At 39.8% G+C, this 12,636-nt stretch overlaps 1 protein-coding gene across 1 annotated transcript in view; it reads left to right on the top strand.

The window, feature by feature from the left end:
* Acvr1c (activin A receptor type 1C) overlaps positions 1–4,913 on the top strand; it is a 77,960-nt gene extending 73,047 nt beyond the window's left edge. The window contains exons 8-9 of the mRNA XM_032903321.1: positions 252–382; positions 4,502–4,913. Of these exons, the coding sequence (XP_032759212.1) occupies positions 252–382; positions 4,502–4,627 (257 nt within the window). The 3' untranslated portion in view covers positions 4,628–4,913. The remainder of the gene's footprint in view (positions 1–251; positions 383–4,501) is intronic.
* Positions 4,914–12,636: the final 7,723 nt, after the last annotated feature.

Below are 12,636 nucleotides of genomic sequence, written 5' to 3'. Positions count from 1 at the left end.
TTATTATTATTTTGGCTCTTTTTTTCGGAGCTGGGGACCGAACCCAGGGCCTTGCGCTTCCTAGGCAAGCGCTCTACCACTGAGCTAAATCCCCAACCCCGAGATACGTTATTTTTAACAAAAGTGAGGTTCTATCTATTTTTTCCAGGCTATCATCTGCGTCTGGCAGAAGTCAGTGGTATTAGCTTGAAATATGTATGCATCGTTACTGATTATATATTTAGGGAAATGTATTTTCGAATTCCTTACAGGACTTGTTGAAGAGTACCAGTTGCCTTATTATGACATGGTGCCTTCAGATCCTTCCATAGAGGAAATGAGGAAGGTTGTTTGTGATCAGAAACTCCGACCAAATCTCCCAAACCAGTGGCAAAGCTGTGAGGTAAGTCTATTACGTTCCTCCTCCTCTCTGCCATGTTCCTCCCCAGTCATTCTCTCCACCCCTCCTCCTCTCTTTGCCTTCTTCATCTCCAGGAGACCACTGTAAACCATGTTCTTATCTATTTTTTTTTCTATTTCATCGTTCAGATCAGCATCAATGAGCATTTTCAGAGAATGGGTAGTTCTTTCTTAACCCAGTTGCTTAATTCGTTCCATATATTCAGGGTGCCTTTGTTTTATGTCTTTAGGGGGATTTTACTCTCTTTGGTAGTATGTTTCTAGGACACAAACCCCGAAGCCCAGGCAGTTTTAGACAACAGGACATTGTGTAGTGCTTCTCCGAAATCCTCTCTGGCTTGGGTGATTGTTTGGGACATATGTCCTCACCAAGGTGGCTCCATCTTCATCCTCACTGCTCCTGACATCCACGTCTCTAGATCTGGCAAAGAGAGGAAAGAGAGGTGCAGCCTGGCTCTTCAGGGTTCCGCACAAGTGGAGAACCAGTGGAATGGAGCCATCACAGGCCAAGGAGGTGGAAACTGAAGGACATGGGCAAAGTCAGAGGGTAATTGTACTGTAACGGGTAATTTATGCTTGATCTCAGACTATCTGAAGCTTAATCTCCCTCATCAGATAAGCCCCCTCACCTTAGATCCAGTTGTTATCTGTCTTGTCTTCACAAGCAATATTGAACTATAACCAATATGGCGGGCATACACACAGTGCTAGAGAGAGGAAGGGCAGGGATCCCCTATTCAGTGCTTCTACGTCTTCACCCCAATCACTGCTCTTCATTTTCTTCCATAGTTGAGCATAGTAACTGAGCTGTTTTAGGTGACACCACTACTTTTTATTTTCTTACAGAATTGTTTTACTTAGTTGTCTTTTTACTGCATCTCTTTCCCTCTTCCAGGATTCTAACTCTTTCCTTTAAGGCAAGTGTTAGCATTTTTGTCTTTTGTCTACCTATCTCAACTCCATGTTTATTTGAGAAACAGACTTAGAGTCTTGTATACCGTACTGAAAGAATTCATTTTCTAATATTATTTGTCGTACTCACATGGGTGATAAATGGATAACAATTAAATGAGAACTTGTGAATATACAGTTTGAAAAGCAGATATTTTCAGAAACCTTTGAGGAATTTTCTGCCTTGTTAGGTGGTTAACATTGATATTAATGATTTATCATTCCCTGATTTTATTTAGATTTTGCCACACATATGTATATCCTGAAAATTGCATATATGTGTTTATGAAAGTTATGAGCAAAACCTGTTAAATATCTCCCTCTTATTTTTTCAACACACACAGACATATAAAAACCTGTGCATTTTCATTGCTATGTAGCATTCTTCTGTGTGGATATAATAGAATTTCTTTGTCTATTCTAGTATTGGTGATCATATGCAACTTGTAGTTAGCATTATTTGAAAGGATGTTGCTAAATGTATTAGTGAGTTTTGTGATAGAATACCAGAGGACAAGAACTTAAGGAAGGAAGAGTTACATTTAGCTCTAAACTTGAAGGTAACATCATGGTGGAAAAGGCACGGCATCAGAAACACCAGGCCGCTGGTCACGTTGTATCTTAGTCATTTTCTATTGCTGTGAAGATCACCAGGTTCAAGGAAACTTAAAAAGACAGCATTTAGTTGGAGTTAGTTTCATGGTCCTAGAGGGTCAGAGTGCATGACCATCATTGAGGGGTGCATAAAACCAGGCAGCAATCATTCAACCCAGAGCATCAATCCATGGGATAGTGTCAGCTACATTTCAGGTAGATCCTTTACTTTCTATTAATTCTTTTTGGGAATAACCCCATGGACACACCTAAACAAGTGTTAGCAAGGAGATTCTAAATGCTGTCAAATTGACAAATAAGATTATCCATTTTTTTTAAGGACTGGAGAGATGGCTCAGTGGTTAGGACTGCTTGTTGCTTTCACATAGGTCCAGAATTCGGTTTTTAGCCATCACATAGTGGGTCACAACTGTCTGTAACTCTAGCTCAAGGATATATGACACTTTCTTCACACACACACACACACACACACACACACACACACACACACACTTAAAAGGAAAGTGATAGTATGTAAATATTTATGTTCAACAAGCTTTGAAGCTATTGATTCTTCTGAGTGTCCACTTAGACCAGTTTTCTGCTCATTCTTGCTTCCTGTGGTTCTGGGATTTCTGATATATTACCCGAAAGTGGTGTCAGGAAACGTTTTGTTCCTTAAAACTTTTTTTATACTGCTACATATTTTTTCTTTTAGATTACATAAAAATAGGCTTTGATATTAATACAAGTTGGCCTCAATGTCTTCTCTACTTGCTTTTAATTTGTGTTATTCTTTACGTGAATGAATATTTTGCCCGCATGTATGTGTGAATGCCATGTGTGTGCCTGGTGCCCAGAGAAGTGAGGAGAGGGCTTTGGATTCCCTGGAACTGGAGTCATGGATGGCTGTGAATCACCATGCGAGTGCTTGGAATTGAACCCAGGTCCTCTGCAAGAAAAAAAGGAGTGCCCTTAAAGGCTGAGCGTCTCTCCAGCCCTATAATTGTTTTTTTTTTAAGAGCTTTCCTGTCCTGCAGTTTCTCTATGTCTCATGGCCAGTCTTTCTGTTTGCAGATACTTCAGGTTTTTTTGAGGGAAGCTTTCTCCATGTAGCCCCAACTCACAGGAATCCTCCTGCTGCAGCCTCTGAGTTCTGATGTCACAGCGTGCACCACTGAACCCAGCTTTGCAGTTAAACTTGTGTGAACAAAGACTGCTCTCATTCCAAGGACTTGTGACATTCCTCTGCTCTAGAAAATTCTGTGATAATATGTCTTCAGATAATTCTTCCCTCATTGTCTCCATTTCTATTTTTGGAAAACTCAGTGGCTGCTATTAAACCTTTCAGAGTCTACTCTGTGTCACCTGTATTTCCTACCTTGGCACCTGTATACTTGTCCTTGTGGACTTATTTTTCCACTTCTTTGCCTCTGCCTCAGGTATGTCTCAATTGCCATTTAACATATCCACGAGATTTTTTATTTTCATACCAAGAACTTTTGATTTTTTTTTGCTGATTGGCAACCCTCCCCCTCTCCGAATGCAGATTTCATTATGAGTCCAGGTTTCCTGAGAAAATTTGGACAGATGTTTTTTTCTTTACCAAAAGTCAAAGTAAGTGGATTTTCTTTGAGACGGTCCACTTGGGGGGAGATTCATAAGCACGCATTTATTTTTAGTATGTTTATTTTCTTACATGTATGTGGAGATACATGTATGTGCCATATCATAGTGGCAACGGCCAAAGGACAACCCGCAGGAGTCAGTTTTCTCATTGCGCATGCGGGTCCCGAGATTAAATTCAGATTTCCAGGCTCGGTGGCAAGGTGCCTTTACCTGCTGAGCCGTCTCACTAGCTCAAGCTTCGTGTTTAAATCTAGGCTCCGCCCCTCCATCTGCAACCTGTTCTCTGCGCGTTCTGTTGACTTCCTGTCTTTCACATGCGGCCCCTCATCTCTGGGTTCCACATCAGAAGGCAAGCACATGCCACTGGAGCCCCATGTTTCTTGCTTTTACGTTGACCTCTCCTCTAAGTGTGCCTTCCTTTCTTTGAAAGTTCATTCATACTGAGTCTTTCTATTTATCCCGGATCATCGCTTGCAACATGGCGATTATGAATGGTGAAAGTGTAGATCTTAGTTGTCAGTCTGGTGACTTTCTTTCCATGCCCGTGCACATCTGACTAAAGGTAACTTGGAATTCGCACTTGTTTCCACAGCCCTCCATGGCTCAGGACAAGTTTTAGCTGTTCTGTTTGAGACAGGATTTCATGGAACTGGCCAGGCCTTGAATGTCTGCTGCGTTTGCCTCCACCTCCCCAGTACCGGGGCTGTGAGCTTGCAGGTCAAAAATAGCCGTCATCGCATCCGAGAAATCAATGGTTTCATTTCAGCTAGTGTTTGCCAGGTTAACGTTTGTGTCTTTAAAAACGATTTTTTTTTTTTTTTTACAGAAGTTTGGCCCACTTTCCTCGACCAGTCCCTGATCTGTGACTTTCCTTCTTTTATCCTCTGTTCTGTGCACTTTAAACCTTTGCTGTCTTTCTCTCCTGAAGGCGCTCCGGGTCATGGGAAGAATAATGCGTGAGTGCTGGTATGCCAACGGAGCAGCTCGCCTGACCGCCCTGCGCGTGAAGAAGACCATTTCTCAGCTGTGTGTCAAGGAAGACTGTAAGGCCTAAGGCCGCATACAGGCAACGGGAAAGCCCTCACCGCTCTCTTTCATGTCTCCTGCTTTGTGTAAATGTTCTCGTTTCTTTTCTGCTGTGTTTTGTTTTAGTTCTACCTCAAAGATGATTCACCACAGTGTTGAAGTGTCCCAAAGGCAGCATGCAAAGATAACTCTAAGCATGGGCAGGTCTTGACTTTCCCAGTTTCCATGTTGTCCGTACTTTTATTTTTAAAGGTGACACTATTCATTTTTCTTTTTATTTAAGGAGGAAGATGTTATAAGATACATACAATGGTTTAAAAAAAAACCAAATTTTTGTTGTACTTGAACCAAGAGTACACACAAATGAGATGAAAACGTAGTTAAAATGTGAACTGGGGGATGTTATAGCGAAATGGAACTGTAAAAATTAGCTGGATCCCTGAAAAGCAAAATTTGCTCAGAATTTTAATGTCTAAAGACTGGAAAGGTGGAGTATCAAAGTGAGACCATGTTCTGGGGACTTGCGTTCTCCGACTGTTCACCACTCTTCACCACTACGACAGCTGTCCCTAAGTAGTTTGAAAGCCACCTGCGCTGTTACTCCTGATATGTAACAGAGGTCTGGATGTCTCGAACACTGTGAACTGGCACAGACCCTGTGACAACTAGCAATGTGAAGTTTGCTGGCCACTGTGGTCCCTTGAATTCCCATCGTGCTTTTCTTCCCCCGTGGGAGCATCTTCAGCTGTAATATTTTAAATTTAGTCATATAGAGAGTGAGTACATTGAATATTTTGCAAGACCATAATAGATTTTTTAGAATTTCAGAATCAATCTATTAGAATTTCCTTATAGAAGTATCATCATGTCATTCAATAATGAAAAAAATGTTTTCTGAACATTGCCAAATATTGACTAATCCTAAGCATATATTTTCTAAAGATGTATGTCTTAAGATGCCACTGCTTTTGAGGTACATATTTGGAAAGAAAAGTACAGAAAGGTAAACAAGGGAAGAGTTTGAGAAAAACTAAGAGAATTCTTCCAAAGGAGTTTAACCACTTACTGGTAACAGAGGGTCACACTGGTTGTTACAAGACATTCCTGGCCTTTGGACCATGCATTGAGAGATTTAGAAGGTCTACCTCTATTCTCCTTTTTTGAGATATAGGATATTTAACAGGACACCAGATATTTCCTTCAAATGTACTACATGCTTTAGTGAAGATGATTTGACTCAGTGTCTTTGAGTGTTCTGAAACACTGCTTCCCAAACCCCAGTTCTTAGAACTTTCTTCTGCCTAGATGTCCTTAGAACGGAAGTGGTCTCTGACAAGTTCCTGAAGAGGGGCATATTAACATATTCTATTCTTTGATGGTTCTGGCAGTAAAGACACATTCCGTGGATATTTTTAAGGCCAAATATTTGATTACTCAGTGCAGCCTTTCCATTATAAGTAGGGTGAAGTTTTACTATCCAGCATTTGGGTATTCTCTAAAGTTCAACATGGGAAATAATGTTCTGACGGATATAGCTATGTTTTCTGTAAGAGGGCAACTTGGTGTCTACTTCACTGTGGAGATGTGCTACTGGATCCGTCTCATTTGACTAAGTGGAGATAAGAGAAGCAAACGCCCTGACAGCTCTGGGGTTTGCATATTCTTCCATTCCCAGTCATGCCTTCATCCATTTTTTTAAGCACGGGGCACCCCATAACTTGCTTGCCACAATATTGGGTACAAGAGGGAATAACAAGATAGATAGGTCCTGCCCTCAGGGATTTTAAAGTCTAATTCGGGAGTGGGAAAAGGCATGTGAGTATGAGGCAAGAGAGTAAATTGACAGGTAAAATATGCAGTGGGATGCCTTTGAGTTCTGTGTGACAATGGATTCTAGAATAGGTCTGGAAATCACTTCCAATCTGCAACAAATTTAGAAGGGATCTTTATTTGGATATTACCGTCTAATTATATCATCAGTATCAAAAGGTGCGCCTACGTGAATGCATGCCAAGAAGAGCCGTGCGAGGGGTGACGTGGATTTCGGTTAATATCTTACTTCAGTTTCTACATGATGGGAATGAAATTATTTACTTCCACGGCTGGGCTGAAATAGCCAATGAAAAAAACCTACTCTATCCTGTTCCATTCACCACTGTTAGGGGAATACATTTACTAGATTTTTTAAAGAGAGGATGCTGTAACATCTTTATTTTGGGTCATTATGTTTTATAATTTATTTCAGAGTATACACACATTAACTTATATTTTCTTGGTTCAGATTTCCCAGTGGAGAAATCTGCACATTGGTACTTTTTTTTGAGATGTTTTGCTCGTTTTTCTGTCACTGAACTGTAATTCCCAAGTGAATAATCTTAAAGAGAAGACGGGGAACAATAGAGGTTGTAGTTTTGCTTAACTCTCAACATAGTTCTACATAGAGACTGCTCGCTCACTTATAAAACATAGAGTAATTTTTAGAGCATAAGGCAGATTTACTGTACATATCTATGCAGTTCCATTTTATATTACGTGTTTTTGATGGGATTTCATGTAACACTCGTTTCTTTTAAATTTCGTTGTGAGCAAAAATATCCTAAGTTAGGTGCAAGCGGACGTCATTGTTTTGCTCCTTGTGGATATTTTGGCTCTGGGTATAACATAGAGCTTAGGAATGCTATTATGAATTTTTAGTACTGTATGCAGAAATGGTGGGGTTTACACACAGCATCACTTTTTGAAATACGGAACGCATTACCTGTTGTCTACATTTGAGCATGAATTTGTTGCCTTATAAGTCATGCGTTTAAGTTTGTAATCAGTACCGACTCTGTTGTATGCATTCTTCCGCGTCTAAAATATTTGGCATGTCACATCTAGAATTCTTAATTTACGTTCTGCCACGAGAGTTAAGTGAAACATGACTGTCATGCTCTATTTTAAGCGCAGCACTTGCTTTTCATCTTTAGACTTTTCAATTAACTTTGCATTTTAAATTTCCATAATTGTATGAAAATAGTAACCTGATCGCAACGTCTGAAGAGTTTCAAATCAGCTTTTATTTTAAAATGAAAAAAAAAATCTACAATACACTCATTAGCTCAGATGTTCCACAATAACTTATTGCTTTGAGTGCTTCTACTATTGCAGAATGGTTAAACAAAAGGAACGTCTACCGTCCTGGAATTTTGCCATCCGTGGGACTTCCTGAGACAGAGCAAACTCAGGGCAATCTTGGAGTGGAAGCAAAAGTCCCAGGGAAGAACTTAGCGCATTGCCTGAAGGCAAGGAGCAGGCATCTGCCACCATACAAGGATCAAGAGAACAACTTGAAATTATTTGGCAGGCGATGGTTTTTGACTGATTCTTGAAAGTAAATATGAAAATTCACATGGCTAAATTAATTCATTTAAAATGTGGAAATTTTGATTCCTATCGAGCAGTTAGGGAACAATAACAAATGTATCCAAGTTGGTAGCTGAATTCTTCAATATTCATTTCCTGTATATAATTTGAAAAAGACCAATATTATCAAGCGCTCAGAAATCTTTATGCTTAGTGTCCTGTAATGATGTCATTGAAGTTTTGAAGCTATTCTCTCTCTCTATATTCTCTCTCTCTCTCTCTTGTGAAATGTATTATCTCCACGGATAACAATACTGTGTTCTAATCCCAAATCCTGATACTTTAATTTTATTCACTATCTTAGGGAAGACATTCATTGTTTTAAGGGCTTTTAATTTTTTTTCAGGATTCTTTAAAACTAAACCAAAAAAAGACAGAGGGACAGACAGGAAGAAAGAAAGGAAGAAAGAAAGAAAGGAAGGAAGGAAAAGGAAGGAAGGAAAAAGAAAATCTAGAATTCAAAACATTCATTAAAAAATCTAATATTAAGCATAATTCCTGTAGTGTTCACATTTTTCCCAGGATGCTAATACAGACTTCCTGGTGCTTGGCATCCCTGCCACCTTAGCTTTGTTTCATTATCTTCCACCTACGATTAAACTTAATGTTCTTTCACCATCTTCCAAAATTATAGTTACTTTTTAATTATTTAAACATACCTATTATTTAACATCATCTTTGTACACTTATGACGGAAAAGATATCCCTTAGCATTATAAATTCTTTCATATATGCTGCAGCACAAAAATTTTGTTTAAAAGTTCAAGCGACTCCGGGCCTCATACCTTGGCTCTAATAGTTTGTAGATGAAGAAACTGAAGGACAGACGCCGGATGGCTGCTAAGGGTTGGAGAAACACAATGGTGACACCTACTTCCGCAGCCTCGCCCACTTTTACCTATGGAAAGGTCAATCAGCGTGGATCCAACGCTGCCTTGTGTGCACATTAATATCACACGCTACTCAGTGCCGATGGTCATTTCTTGATGGTGCATTTCTCTTAAAATAATTGGCTCAGGCCAAGATCACTGGGAAAAGATGAAACTAGACAAAGCAAGGGTCTAAAAATAGTCATCAACTAGGTAGAAAAGCCACGGATCGCTGATAAATTTGGAAAGGCAATTGAAGAAATCTAGTGCGTGGAGGGTTCTGGTGCTTGCTGGGAATGTAGAGCAGGGGCAGAGGGGGCTTGCCTAGCATGTGAAAAGATCCAGGTTCAATCCTCAGCACTGGAAAGAGGAAGGTAGGAAAGAGGGAAGGAAGGAAGGCAAAAGAAAGTATTCTTAGTGTGAATAATGGTTAGAGAAGCTTCCAGACTTTGCTTGCTCCCTTCCTGCATGTATTGCTCTTTCCCTTTTCGTGTTGGAGTGGTGAAAGGCGATTTGGTACACGAACTGGAGACTATGTTTAGTGTCGCTTATCTTCTCTTTCTCTCTTCTGTTTTGTCGTGGGCATCCTTTTCTCCCAGTGGCAGATTTCCTGAGCCCTGCCCACAGCACTCCCCGTAGCTCTGTCCTTTCATGTATTTGAGCCTTGTCCAGACTGTTACACATGGAACCTCTTAACAAGGTTTTAATTTCCCCACTGTGTATAAGAGGTCTCGCCTCATCAGTTCATCAGTGATTGTTCTCTTGACACTAGGAAGAGGGCCCTGTTAATGGCAGACGCGACTTTCTCTTCAACATGAGTTAGACTGCCTGGTTATATTGTAGCTTTCGGCTAGCGCGTAGAGAATGTCTGCTTCTGCTTTAATGCTGAATTCTGCTTCAACAGTGACTTGAACAAAGACTGTGAAATACGTATCCCACAATGTGAGTGCTCATGTTACATCTGTGATAATCGAGCCATTGTTTGTCTTATGTCTGCCATCCCTTGAATTATTTTTATTTTTGTATTTTTTATGTGTTATGGGAGTTTTGATTGAATGTAGGTCTGTGTACTATATGCATATCTGGTGCTTGGATACGCCAGAAGAAAGAGTTTGATTCCCTGGAACTAGGATTAAAGGTAGTTGGGAGCTGCCATTTGGATGCTGGAAACCAAACCTTGGTCCTCTGGAAAAGCATCAGCCAGTGCTCGTAACTGCTAAGCCATCTCTCTAGTTCTGCTTCTGCCGTGTTTTTAGACTAAGCCGTGTGCCATGCTGTTTGGAATGTAGATGATGCTGAAATTAGGTAACAATCTCCACTCTGAAATTTGTTATTGATAACTGCCAGGATTCTTCTCCAGTTAGTCATAGATGAACACAACATTTGGGAGATTATGAGTTCCAGCTTATACTCATTTTAATACTGCCAGAAATGTATTTTCTCCTTGTTGTTTTATGTTATACTACAAGAAGTTTTCTTCCTGGACCCAACACTTTTCATTGGAATATGCAATTCTTCCCTGGGTTTTAGGAATCTGACTGTTCACACAGCTCGAGTGAGGTAAGAAATTCACCTTTCCAGCAAACATCCCACACAGGGATTCTCCACAGGGAACTCAACAGCTTGGAGCAGCTGAGGACTGAGGCGAGCACTGGAACTAGCTCTTCGCTCTAGACACAATTCTAGGACTTACAGAAAAGGACATTATATGTTTCTATATCAACACAAAATGCTCAGGCTTATCTATTATTATGAAATATAAGCTATGTTCAGAAATGGTTCTTGACATATGCAAACTGAACACAGAATTTAGAAGAATAAATACTCTGACCTTTTAATCTCTGTATTCCCAAGAGTGAATGAGTTGTACCGTTTATCCTGGTGATGGGTGTGTCTTTTCCCCGACCCAAGTCATTGGCAGCAAAGCACAGTAACCTTAATGTCTAGACATTCACTAAGTTTTCATTTCGTGGATGAACCTACTCGTTTGCTTCATCCGTGAAGGAAGGCTTGTACGTGAGGCTCTAAGAAAGTCAACTATGGAAAGACATTTATTAATATGTTTGGGGTTTCATTGGCAAACAATAGTAACTAGGCAATTTAAAAGGTCTACCAGTTTTCTGTCCTCTTGACGTAATGAGAGTATCTGAGTAAAATATTAGACTCTAGTTCATTTCTAGAATGGCTTATGTCAAGCCCCTGTACTCTTCTGACCCTGAACTGGATAGGATTATTCACACTTGTCTGGTGTTTCAGTTTTTAAAATGGCCTAAAAAAGAGATCAGATTCAGATCTTTTTTAAAGGATTTTGGATTAATTTTCAAAACACTAGTACTAATTATACTTTTCTTTGGGTAGTGACTCTCTTCTTATACCTAAGAACATATTACACATGTCAAAACCATTGCATTTTGACATTGCGAAAACATGCTTTGAACTCTTGAACTACTGTGAACAGAATCACTGTTGTAAAGACCTTTTTGTGTAAGCTCGCTGGTATTCTTAAGTCTGTAAAAAGATGTCAGCTTCCACAGGCCCAAATGAATGTACATAAGGCCTGTGAAAAAATAAATTGGGTTTTAAAATAAGAACTGGGCGATAAATTGTATCTAAAATGCGCAGATGGGAGTTGTAGTGTGTGGCTGTGTTTTCATTGTTGAAGGTTGAACAGAGCTCCACAGAGTCATGGATGCCATTCAGATGTTTCCTGAATTTCGGATCTGTGAACATATGCATTTTATAGTAATATATACTTATATTGTTAAGAGATAGTCATATTTTAGAAATTTAGTTAAGAACTCAGCGATAGCCTTCATACCAAAAGGTTTAACTTTGCCAACAGCAAGTCATAAAAAGTATTTATTTTGAAGCTTTTTAATACAAATTGCATAACTTCCCACCGCCTCCAGGTGTACATACTTCTCTGCCTAAATGTTATATTTTTATGTATGCATTTTCAGAAAGCATATTGTTTTGGAAAGTGGCAAAGACAATGAATTAAGCACTCGATGCACTTGTTTCTGTAAAGCATAAAGAGCTCTATTTTAAATAAAAGAAAAATGTGTCATATGTTGGTGTCCATGTGCTCACATTCTCTCTCACAACTGTGTTTATATTTGTATGCAGAGTGCAGGCAGGGTACTGGGGATTGAGAACTGGTTCTGGTAGTGCTGGAATCTCCCCCCTTTCCTCCCTCCCTCCCTCTTCTCTTTCCTTCTTTCCCACCAAGTTACACAGAATTTTAGAATTTCAAAGTCAGGAGACATACTTACTTAAAGCTGGTTTTTTTTTTTCCCCTGAATGACACATTGGACAATTTGTTCTTATCTTTTCAATATTTTGCATTAATTTTTTCCATTTTTAATTTTTATCCATATGCTTCGCCTACCTGTGTATATGTGCACAAAATGGATGCAGTGTTTGCAGTGCTCAAGAGAGCAGAAAGCAGCATGGCGTCCTCTGGAACTGGAGTTACAGATGGCTGCCGGTCACCATGTAGGTCGTGGGAATTGAACTTGGGTCCTTTGGAAGAAGAGCTATTGCACCTATGCACCAAGTCATCTCCCGTCTCCCCCACTCCATACAGAATTTTAAATAATTTATTGAGGAACTATCATTTTGACCTGCTTATATCTCATTTTGAAATCACAAATGCTCAAGTCATTGATGGCCCTCGCCAGGACAGAGCAAAGGCAGTGTCTTCACTTCTGGAATCCCCCTCTTCATCTCGAGACTCTGCCTTTTCGCTGCTTCCTGAACTTTC

This window comes from Rattus rattus, chromosome 5 (assembly GCF_011064425.1).
Source record: "Rattus rattus isolate New Zealand chromosome 5, Rrattus_CSIRO_v1, whole genome shotgun sequence".
Taxonomy (NCBI): domain Eukaryota; kingdom Metazoa; phylum Chordata; class Mammalia; order Rodentia; family Muridae; genus Rattus; species Rattus rattus.
Note: the sequence above shows the minus strand (reverse complement) of the source record. Positions and strands in the feature narration are given on the sequence as shown.